Source organism: Rattus norvegicus, chromosome 7, assembly GCF_021556685.1.
Source record: "Rattus norvegicus strain SHRSP/BbbUtx chromosome 7, alternate assembly SHRSP_T2T, whole genome shotgun sequence".
Classification (NCBI taxonomy): Eukaryota; Metazoa; Chordata; class Mammalia; order Rodentia; family Muridae; genus Rattus; species Rattus norvegicus.
Genome location: NC_141540.1, coordinates 89282411 through 89294999, shown reverse-complemented (window position 1 = coordinate 89294999; position 12589 = coordinate 89282411). Strand labels below are relative to the sequence as shown.

The 12589-nt window shown below is 34.0% G+C and overlaps 1 protein-coding gene across 1 annotated transcript in view; it reads left to right on the top strand.

The window, feature by feature from the left end:
• Positions 1 to 12589, top strand: part of Csmd3 (CUB and Sushi multiple domains 3) — a 1310498-nt gene that overhangs the window by 425948 nt on the left and 871961 nt on the right. The window contains exon 6 of the mRNA XM_087559497.1: positions 410 to 522. Coding sequence (XP_087415623.1) covers positions 410 to 522 — 113 coding nt within the window. The remainder of the gene's footprint in view (positions 1 to 409; positions 523 to 12589) is intronic.

Genomic DNA, 12589 nt, shown 5'->3' with positions numbered 1-12589 from the left:
ATCAAAAATAGTAAGCAAACCCTGTTTATGACAATAGTGAAATAAGTATTTGAAATGTTTAATATCTTTATTACTATCAGGGTTGTATATATATATACATACATATATATATAATCAGTGCAATAATTATGTTAAAAGAACTAATGAGTAATAGAGAGTTGTGATTTTAATAGATTTCAGCATTACATGCGATCTGATAAAAATAGAATGGTTAAAACCATCCTACTATATTATGACTAATCTTACAATACATACGCATTTTACATTTCCAAAAAAATGCTGGCAGTATATTGTCAATGGTTTGTATATTGTATGTAGCTAGCGACCTTTTTATCCCAACTCAGTAAGAATAATTACTGCCCAAAAACTTTTTAAAGTTTTATGTTGTTGTCTGTCTATCTTAATTCAGGTTATCTGGAATGAATATACCACCACCAATTATCAGCAACAAAAACTGGCTCAGACTGCATTTTGTTACGGACAGCAATCACCGTTACCGTGGATTTAGTGCTCCCTACCAAGGTATGTCTAACGATCACCTCTACTTCCCTTGATGTGTAAAATAATTTTGGTATGCACAACTGCATTGTTTAGTCTGAAAAAAAGTCCTTAGCATTTATAAAGGGTGACTCACATTAGAAAAGAATGTCATTCTTTCTAAGAAAATAATGTAGTCATAACTAAATTACATATTAAAGATAATAGATTCTTATATATAGCGCAATGATCAAAGCTAGAAAATATTATGACTTCTAGAATGAATATTGCAGAAGATACAATATTTGGACTTAATGACATGCTTTAACAGAAAGCATGCTATAAAATCATGCAGAAAACCTGTAGTCGCGAATCGGTTCTTTATCACCTTAATTCCATTCTCATACATAGTTTGTCTGTTATTGCAAGTATAATTAACCTTAATAGAATTACTATCTACCGATTTTATTAACAGGCATAATTTTAAATGAATAGGCTATAATATTTGTAATGTTACCTGGGAAAACTCATCCGGGCAACTTTAGGAGGAAGATAAAACACTAACAACAATGTAGTTTCTATAATACTCAGTAATATTGTGTGAGCCCGGTTGTGCACAACGTCAGACTCAATAGATAGTGAGCTATTTTGCTCTCACTAGTGTATCAGCCACTGCTAAGAAGGCATTAGTGAACATTGCCATGGTTACAAATTCCATTTGCTCTTTTTGTTCGCTTTTGGACTTTTAAATATTTCCTCTGGTATTCTTTGATCTTTAGCATTTTGTAAATTCAATATGGTGACTCACAGTAGCTTATACTAATTAGCTGAAATGCTATCAGAACATACGTTGTCTCTGGCAGTACATCTTTCAGCAATTAATATTTTAAAGGCAGGAGACTTCTACAAATAGTGGATCAATGAAGTTTATCTCTAATTAGTATAACAGATTTGTAGGAGTTGTATCTTGATTCCATAGTAGAGTAATAGATATTTCTATAACAAAAATTCCTACTGAGACACCTTTAATAATTAATAGAACGTTCCCAAGAGAACTTCTTCAAACACATCTTTGTAGAATAAAGGAATAAATGTTGAATACAAATACGTTTTTAAAACTATCTAATTAGTTAATTATTTCCCATAACAGAAAATAGTAACCATAAAAAGGTATGTAGGTTAAAGATAAACATACACAGCATTTTTTTACTTTCATAGCTTCTTTTAATATACAAGATCCATTCATGATCATTTGAACATTAGCACTTTAAACGAGTGTCTATTTTAAAATTCTAAGTAGATTTTATCTGGTTCCTTGATCAACTCGTGCTTTTTAAAAATTATTATTTCGGAACCAGAATTACTTTTTACATTTTTTTCAGCTACCTGACGTTAGGGTTGTGGTTCTTCTGTATAGTGAACTGAGACGTGCAGGGAGGCAGAAATTCAAAGATTAACCTCTGAACTCTCGTGGTCGATGGTCTGCTTATGTGAGACTGAAGCAGTCTTTCAGTGGAGTGCCTTCTATTTAACCAATAGAAGTTAACAGCTGACATTTTGTTTAAATTTGAAAATGTGAGGGAAAGCAAGTGTATCTCAATGTTAAATGGTATCTTATGTTAGTGTAATAATATTTTATAAAAACATTAAGAATTGGGTATTTATTTTTGCTTTGTGAGTTAATGGACCAACTGCCAGTAAATATGGATCTTTGGTTATTGTCACTGTTCTTTCACTCAACCTTACATTACCTTTGACAGTATTTTCAAGATTTAACTTAATATCTTCAATTATTAAGATATTAATAACTGATACCTGGTTAGAGATAACCAGAAATGGTGCATAAATAAACTGATAGAAATAGAAAGGAAGATATTTTGTAGAAAATAGATTTTAAATTCCTAATTCTGTGCATACTTTATATTCTTGTTCATTTTGTAACAAATAGTAACAAAATTATTATTTTGTCACAGTGGTTCTTTTAGTGTAGATAGGTAAGTCAATATCTATTGTCTGAGATCCTTCAACCTGGGTTTTATATGAGTAAAACAAACCACGATAGACACACTACTTTGAGTGATTTGGAGGTTTCTTAGAGTAAAAATATAAATTTTACATGCAGTGAAAAAGTTTTGGTGGAATGAGTTCATCTCTCAATTAGGATGAGTGAAAAAGCACACATCCTGGCCAGAAGAGAAAGAGCTTTAAATATTTTGACTGAATTGAATATTTCATTTTGGCACCATCGTTAAAAACGAAAAGTGTGATTTCCATTACTCAGTTACATGGAACTTGCTCACGGTTTATCCGGAATTTTTTTTTCTTGAAACCACTTTTGAAAGTGTGGTATTAGCAAGTAAAACTTGGAAGTAGTTTCCTCCCAAAAATATTTTTAAGGTAATGTACGTATTGTGGACGTAACCAAAAGCACTTCTATGAGGGTGACAGTGCATTTTTAAAATTTTTCATTAATATTTTAATTTCTGCTTTACTGATGTAAATTAATTTTGATGGCCATCTATTTCTATTATGATATTCACACACATCCATTATCCATGAAAACCAGGGCTTACGATATCCCTATTTCTCATGGTAACACACCTTCTGTAATCTGATGACTGAATGCTTGTGACTTGTCTGAAAGTATTCATTCGGACAGTAAATGTCTGCTATGCTTGCTATGCTTCAGGAGATTACTGTAAGATATATATACTGACAGTAACTGTGTACTTCTCTATACGTATACATCCACCCCACAGAGTATACGCTTATTTGATAAGGTAGAAGATTTTACTAAATTTCTATTGTATATACATTATAGGAAAAAATGTAAGTGATATATTTGACACTTACAAAAAACCTATGGTAAATAGAGAAACTGCATTATTTTTAGCATTTGTCACTACAGTTTTCCTTTTACTGAGTTCTGAGAGAATAAAAATTAAATCTTGTTGTTGTTTAGTGTTAAAGACTAGCTTAACACTCTTAATTTTGATATTATTTTTTCTTTAATTTTTTTCAATTCTGAATAATTAATTTTACCTGGAATTTTTCCATTGTAATTTTGTTATAGAAAAAATTCAAGACTGAAAATATATTTCCTTCTATTAGTTGCCTTTCTTGTCTATGGAATTCATTCTTTTAATTGGTATTGGAAACATAAAAGCACAGATAAGTGAGATACTTCAGTATTCAAAATGATCTTTATAAATAACTGCAGGGTTGCTTAAAGTAACACTAAATGTTTTCTCATAATGTTTATTGTTGGATATAAATAAACGTTAATAGTCACACCATTTTCAAATATCATGCCCCTAAAATACTGTAAGTCTTATAAAACTCTAGCATTTATTTTAGGAAATGAATTCTAAGAATTCTCTAAGTACAGAAAGATAATTTTAATTAATAATATATTTAAAATAAACTATTTATTGTGCTATCAATAAAACACTAGCTTTTCCAAAAAATATAATTCTGAGAATTGATAGCAATGCATTCACAGATCTCCCATACTTAACATTCTCATAATAAATTGTAGATTTGTAAGGAACAATACAATGGCTGATTATTATTTTATTTTAAATTTCCAATCTGCAGCATTTCATAATAAATTATGAAAATCATTCTCAGAATCAAATCTATCAAATCATTTCTCTCAATTGTAAAAAATATAATCTTTTCTAGAAAAAAATTATTTTGATTACCATGTCAATTCTAAAAATGAAACTTATGTAGCAAAACATTGTATAAAATATATATGTATATATGATACACACACACACACACACACACACACATATATATATATATATATATATATATATATATGTAAACATGTACTGGACAACAGTTAACTTTTATAAATGGCTATGGATTTGAAAGGGACCAAAGAGGGATATGTTGACTGTCTAAAGGGGAGAAAAAAGGTGAAATGATATATTGTATTATTATAAAAATTAAAAGAATTATTTTAAAAATTAAAAACATGTGAGCTGGAGAAATGGTTTGATAGATTTGATTCTGAGAATGATTTTCATAATTTATTATGAAATGCTGCAGATTGGAAATTTGAAATAAAATAATAATCAGCCACACCCAGCTTGAAAAAAATGGTTGTTTGACATGTATAAGGACCAGGTTGATCCCATAATTTATGAGATTTACATGCCCAAGATATAAGCACCAGGGAAACAGAGCGAAGAGGATTAGAAGTTTAATATTATTCAGACAATCTGGACCAGTTATCTGGTTAAATATATTAATTAAGTAGATAAGGCATGATATTTAGAATCATATATATATATGTATATATATATTATTAAATAAAATGTGATTTTTTCCTTTACTATAGTGCAGATCATTGATTCTCAACCTTCCTAATGCTGTAACTATTTAACAGAGTTCCTCATGTTCTTGTGACCACAGCCATAAAATTATTTCATTGCTATTTTATAAGTACAATTCTGTTACTGTTATAAGTCATATTATCTGATATGCAGGAAATGACTCCCAAAGGGTCTTGACCCATATGTTGAGAACCACTGGTCTAGATGTTTTACTATATACTCATTCCAATTATGGATTAATATGTTACATATTAACACAGACACTACACAAAAAGAACCCAAGTCCTGTTAGTCTTCTTTGTGGGACTAGATAAAATGATCACTTAGTCTAAAACTTTAAAAATGCAAAGCACAACAGGAAAAGACAAGAAAAAAATAATGAACCGAACTAAAAATAATGGTAAAAATCAGTATTTTTAAATGCTTTTTAGAATTTTGTATACATTTTAAATATCAAATTGAAATAAATGAGTGATTTATGATTAAGCAGGAAATATTATAGATACTTCCATAAAATATGACAACATAACTAACATATAACTTTGCTTTGTGTATTATTTTATGTTAATATTTTATAAGCATGTGTGTTTTTTTGATATTAAAATTTTTAAATAAAATAAATTTATATTAACTTTTTATTATCTCATAGAATTTGTGAGGCTCAAAAAACAGTTTAGAACATGATTTCAATTTCTACTACTCTTATAAAATATACCAGTCACTATAATAAAGACAAGGTCTATTGTCAGTCAGTTGTTAGATACCAAATATTTTCTAATTTACACTAATTTGAAGAGTTGTAATTGTCAGTTAATTGCCAAAAACCAATAAATGATTTAGTGAAACTGTTGTATTTTTGTCACACATACAATTCTGCTGATATTAGAACCAGCATCTATTATACACACACACACACACACACACACACACACACACACACACACACACACACACACGCACACTTTTCTGAAAATGAGTACTAAGGTGGTCTTCAAGATTATAACACTTCTTTATTTCTTTTCCAGATTACTTGTAAATGTAAGAATAGCCTGTTATTCTTAATAGTTGTGGAATGTAGCTAAGTTATTGGCATAAGACCTTTGTTTTCCTGAGGAAAAAAAAACTGGGTTTATTAGAGTTGTTACTTATTGGCAAACGAGTAGCAAGTGGGCATCTATTCTTGATTTATAGATGGAACTCATAAGCAATTTTCTTAGCAGTCAGTTGTCTATATCACACTTCATGGTTTCCTTTGCATGACCTTCTATCAACACTAGCTAAAGTTCTTTTAAGCTATAATACTCATGGACCTTTGGTATTTACCATGATGCCCTATAAGCAAGTCCTTGGGACCTGTTAGTTTGCTTTTACCTCATTGCAATTCAAGACTTAAATTTTAGTGAGATATAAAATGCCAACTAGTTAAACATATAATACTGTCGTTTTAAAATGCTATATGGGTGTTTTCTAAATGTTGACATTTTCTGTGAGTTATTGATTTCAAAATAAATGTCTGACATTCAACAATTAGTGTTTAGAGATTGACATAGGTGCTTTGCCATCCCTCATTAACCCTTGCCATCCATAGGAATTCTACAGAAACATGGAGCTCAGATTTTTTATTAAAAGATGAGGGTGTGCTTTGCTCTTATGGTGTAATCTTACTTTTATAAAAGCTTTTAACAGAACCTTACAGTTTGCATCTGTCTGAAACAAAGAAAATCATCCATAGAAAATTGATGTATTCCTTCCTTACCTTCATTATATCTTGATTTTACAGAAATTTAGTTTTAGAAGATGTTTGGAGAAATTGAATGTGCCTGAAAGAGAGGAAAACATAAGTGTCTTTTTTTTGGGGGGGGTCAGTATGGATTCTCATATTCCTATTGTAGGTAGTTACTAAATGACCAAGTGTTATGCAAGCGTAAATTATATGAATTACAATTTGTAGAATACCTGCATATGCCTCATTTTATGTAGTCCGCACACCTCTATTTTACCCAACAGAACACAAAAACATTAGGACAACTTGCTTACATATGTCCTGCCCAGGCACACATGATGAGGTGGGAAGTGGGGCTGATGTAAAAGTCTGCATATGTCCTGTAAATCTCTGTGCCTCTCATTGTGTGTGTCCAGAGAAGGAGGCATTTGTTGAGATGCTGTTAGAGAAAACAGCAGACTTGTGTAAAAGCACCTAGTGCTAGGTCACCTGTGTAGTGGTGGCAGACATAGGTTTTAATGCTTGCACCTTACTGCTTCTTACTGATGATAACCTAAGGATGAATACATATATGGAGATTAAAATGAAATGTTCAGAAAATAAACATTGTTAAATTAGATAACATGTCTAAAACACTTTAAATGCCCGCTGCCTGAGAATAATTCAGAAAAACTGTTGGCTGTTCTTGTTGCTAACAGCAGTGACATTGCTCTTAATGTGCAACCACAACTTACTTAAAAGTCACTTTCAAACACATCATTTGTAAGAGAATCAGTGTTTGAAATTCAGACAAAGACACTCACAGCACGTAATAGAGGCTTCAATTTTCCATTGTATGTTATATTTTTTTTCAGGAGATATTTTCAGCTGAGTACTTTTTACAAGGGAACAAACATATGTAACTATATAATGGCATAATGCTAAAATTATATTCAGTAATTCATGTCACATAATTAGCAAGTAATGTTTAAATTAACTCTGTGAGATATCAATAGATTTGTGTTACAGTGAATACACACACACATGTAGAAACATCTGCTACATAATTTTTAAATCTTACATTTTTTTTTATTAACTTGAGTATTTCCTATATACATTTCAAGTGTTATTCCCTTTCCCGGTTTCCGGGCAAACATCCCCCTCCCCCCTCCCCTTCCTTATGGGTGTTCCCCTCCCATCCCTCCCCCCATTGCCGCCCTCCCCCCATAGTCTAGTTCACTGGGGGTTCAGTCTTAGCAGGACCCAGGGCTTCCCCTTCCACTGGTGCTCTTACTAGGATATTCATTGCTACCTATGGGGTCAGAACCAGGGTCAGTCCATGTATAGTCTTTACGTAGTGGCTTAGTCCCTGGAAGCTCTGGTTGCTTGACATTGTTGTACTTTTGGGGTCTCGAGCCCCTTCAAGCTCTTCTAGTTCTTTCTCTGATTCCTTCAACGGGGGACCTATTCTCAGTTCAGTGGTTTGCTGCTGGCATTCGCCTCTGTATTTGCTGTATTCTGGCTGTGTCTCTCAGGAGCGATCTACATCCGGCTCCTGTCGGTCTGCACTTCTTTGCTTCATCCATCTTGTCTAATTGGGTGGCTGTATATGTATGGGCCACATGTGGGGCAGGCTCTGAATGGGTGTTCCTTCAGTCTCTGTTTTAATCTTTGCCTCTCCCTTCCCTGCCAAGGGTATTCTTTTTCCTCATTTAAAGAAGGAGTGAAGCATTCACATTTTGATCATCTGTCTTGAGTTTTGTTTGTTCTAGGCATCTAGGGTAATTCAAGCATTTGGGCTAATAGCCACTTATCAATGAGTGCATACCATGTATGTCTTTCTGTGATTGGGTTAGCTCACTCAGGATGATATTTTCCAGTTCCAACCATTTGCCTACGAATTTCATAAACTCGTTGTTTTTGATAGCTGAGTAATATTCCATTGTGTAGATGTACCACATTTTCTGTATCCATTCCTCTGTTGAAGGGCATCTGGGTTCTTTCCAGTTTCTGGCTATTATAAATAAGGCTGTGATGAACATAGTGGAGCATGTGTCTCTTTTATATGTTGAGGCATCTTTTGGGTATATGCCCAAGAGAGGTATAGCTGGATCCTCAGGCAGTTTAATGTCCAATTTTCTGAGGAACCTCCAGACTGATTTCCAGAATGGTTTTACCAGTCTGCAATCCCACCAACAATGGAGGAGTGTTCCTCTTTCTCCACATCCTCGCCAGCATCTGCTGCCACCTGAGTTTTTGATCTTAGCCATTCTCACTGGTGTGAGGTGAAATCTCAGGGTTGTTTTGATTTGCATTTCCCTTATGACTAAAGATGTTTAACATTTCTTTAGGTGTTTCTCAGCCATTCGGCATTCCTCAGCTGTGAATTCTTTGTTTAGCTCTGAACCCCATTTTTAATAGGGTTATTTGTTTCCCTGTGGTCTAACTTCTTGAGTTCTTTGTATATTTTGGATATAAGGCCTCTATCTGTTGTAGGATTGGTAAAGATCTTTTCCCAATCTGTTGGTTACTGTTTTGTCCTAACCACAGTGTCCTTTGCCTTACAGAAGCTTTGCAGTTTTATGAGATCCCATTTGTCGATTCTTGATCTTAGAGCATAAGCCATTGGTGTTTTGTTTAGGAAATTTTTTCCAGTGCCCATGTGTTCCAGATGCTTCCCTAGTTTCTCTTCTATTATTTTGAGTGTGTCTGGTTCTTGATCCACTTGGACTTAAGCTTTGTACAGGGTGATAAGCATGGATCGATCTGCATTCTTCTACATGTTGATTTCCAGTTGAACCAGCACCATTTGCTGAAAATGCTATCTTTTTTCCATTGGATGGTTTTGTCTCCTTTGTCAAAAATCATGTGCCCATAGGTGTGTGGGTTCATTTCTGGGTCTTCAATTCTATTCCACTGGTCTATCTGTCTGTCTCTGTACCAATACCATGCAGTTTTTATCACTATTGCTCTGTAATACTGCTTGAGTTCAGGGATAGTGATTCCCCCTGAAGTCCTTTTATTGTTGAGGATAGTTTTAGCTATCCTGGGTTTTTTGTTATTCCAGATGAATTGCAAATTGTTCTGTCTAACTCTTAGAAGAATTGGATTGGTATTTTGATGGGGATTGCATTGAATCTATAGATCGCTTTTGGTAAAATGGCCATTTTTACTATATTAATCCTGCCAATCCATGAGCATGGGAGATCTTTCCATCTTCTGAGGTCTTCTTCAATTTCCTTCTTCAGTGTCTTGAAGTTCTTATTGTACAGATCTTTTACTTGCTTGGTTAAAGTCACACCAAGTTACTTTATATTATTTGGGTCTATTATGAAGGTTGTCGTTTCCCTAATTTCTTTCTCGGCTTGTTTCTCTTTTGTATAGAGGATGGCTACTGATTTATTTGAGTTAATTTTATACCCAGCCACTTTGCTGAAGTTGTTTATCAGCTTTAGTAGTTCTCTGGTGGAACTTTTGGGATCACTTAAATATACTATCATATCATCTGCAAATAGTGATATTTAGACATCTTCTTTTCTGATCTGTATCCCCTTGACCTCCTTTTGTTGTCTGATTGCTCTGGCTAGAACTTCAAGAACTATATTGAATAAGTAGGGAGAGAGTGGGCAGCCTTGTCTAGTCCCTGATTTTAGTGGGATTGCTTCAAGTTTCTCTCCATTAAGTTTAATGTTAGCAACTAGTTTGCTGTATATGGCTTTTACTATGTTTAGGTATGGGCCTTGAATTCCTATTCTTTCCAGGACTTTTTCATGAAGGGGTGTTGAATTTTGTCAAATGCTTTCTCAGCATCTAATGAAATGATCATGTGGTTTTGTTCTTTCAGTTTGTTTATATAATGGATCACGTTGATGGTTTTCCGTATATTAAACCATCCCTGCATGCCTGGGATGAAGCCTACCTGGTCATGGTGGATGATTGTTTTGATGTGCTCTTGGATTCGGTTTGCCAGAATTTTATTGAGTATTTTTGTGTCGATATTCATAAGGGAAATTGGTCTGAAGTTCTCTTTCTTTGTTGGGTCTTTGTGTGGTTTAGTTATAAGAGTAATTGTGGCTTCATAGAAGGAATTCGGTAGTGCTCCATCTGTTTCAATTTTGTGGAATAGTTTGGATAATATTGGTATGAGGTCTTCTATGAAGGTCTGATAGAATTCTGCACTAAACCCGTCTGGACCTGGGCTCTTTTTGGTTGGGAGACCTTTAATGACTGCTTCTATTTCCTTAGGAGTTATGGGGTTGTTAAACTGGTTTATCTGTTCCTGATTTAACTTCGATACCTGGTATCTGTCTAGGAAATTGTCCATTTCCTTCAGATTTTCAAGTTTTGTTGAATATAGGCTTTATAGTAAAATCTGATGAGTTTTTTAATTTCCTCTATCTGTAGTTATGTCTCCCTTTTCATTTCTGATTTTGTTAATTTGGACACACTCTCTGTGTCCTCTCGTTAGTCTGGCTAAGGGTTTATCTATCTTGTTTATTTTCTCAAAGAACCAACCTTTGGTTCTGTTGATTCTTTCTATGGTCCTTTTTGTTTCTACTTGGTTGATTTCAGCTCTGAGTTTGATTATTTCCTGCCTTCTACTCCTCCTGGGTGTATTTGCTTCTTTTTGTTCTAGAGCTTTTAGGTGTGCTGTCAAGCTGCTGACATATGCTCTTTACTGTTTCTTTCTGCAGGCACTCAGCGCTATGAGTTTTCCTCTTAGCACAGCTTTCATTGTGTCCCATAAGTTTGGGTATGTTGTACCTTCATTTTCATTAAATTCTAAAAAGTTTTTAATTTCTTTCTTTATTTCTTCCTTGACCAGGTTATCATTGAGTAGAGCATTGTTCAATTTCCACGTATATGTGGGCATTCTTCCCTTATTTTTATTGAAGACCACTTTTAGGCCGTGGTGGTCCGATAGCACGCATGGGATGATTTCTATCTTTCTGTACCTGTTGATGCCCGTTTTTTGACCAATTATATGGTCAGTTTTGGAGAAAGTACCATGAGGAGCTGAGAAGAAGGTATATCCTTTTTCTTTAGGATAGAATGTTCTATAAATATCCGTTAAGTCCATTTGGATCATGACTTCTCTTAGTCTGTCTACGTCTCTGTTTAATTTCTGTTTCCATGATCTGTCCATTAATGAGAGTGGGGTGTTGAGATCTCCTACTATTATTGTGTGAGGTGCAATGTGTGTTTTGAGCTTTAGTAAGGTTTCTTTTACGTATGTAGGTGCCCTTGTATTTGGGGCATAGATATTTAGGATTGAGAGTTCATCTTGGTGGATTTTTCCTTTGATGAATATGAAGTGACCTTCCTTATCTTTTTTGATGACTTTTAGTTGAAAATTGATTTTATCTGATATTATAATGGCTACCCCAGCTTGCTTCTTCCTACCATTTGCTTGGAAAGTTGTTTTCCAGCCTTTCACTCTGAGGTAGTGTCTGTCTTTTTCTCTGAGGTGTGTTTCCTGTAGGCAGCAGAATGCAGGGTCCTCTTTGCGCATCCAGTTTGTTAATCTATGTCTTTTTATTGGGGAGTTGAGGCCATTGATGTTGAGAGATATTAAGGAATAGTGATTATTGCTTCCCGTTATATTCATATTTGGATGTGAGGTTATGTTTGTGTGCTTTTCTGCTCTTTGTTTTGTTGCCAAGACGATTAGTTTCTTGCTCCCTCTAGGGTATAGCTTGCCTCCTTATGTTGGGCTTTACCATTTATTATCCTTTGTAGTGCTGGATTTGTAGAAAGATATTGTGTAAATTTGGTTTTGTCATGGAATATCTTGGTTTCTCCATCTATGTTAATTGAGAGTTTTGCAGGATACAGTAACCTGGGCTGGCATTTGTGTTCTCTTAGGGTCTGTATGACATCAGTCCAGGATCTTCTGGCCTTCATAGTTTCTGGCGAGAAGTCTGGTGTGATTCTGATAGGTCTGCCTTTATATGTTACTTGAACTTTTTCCCTTACTGCTTTTAATATTCTTTCTTTATTTTGTGCGTTTGGTGTTTTGACTATTATGTGACTTGGAGGTGTTTCTTTTCTGGTCCAATCTATT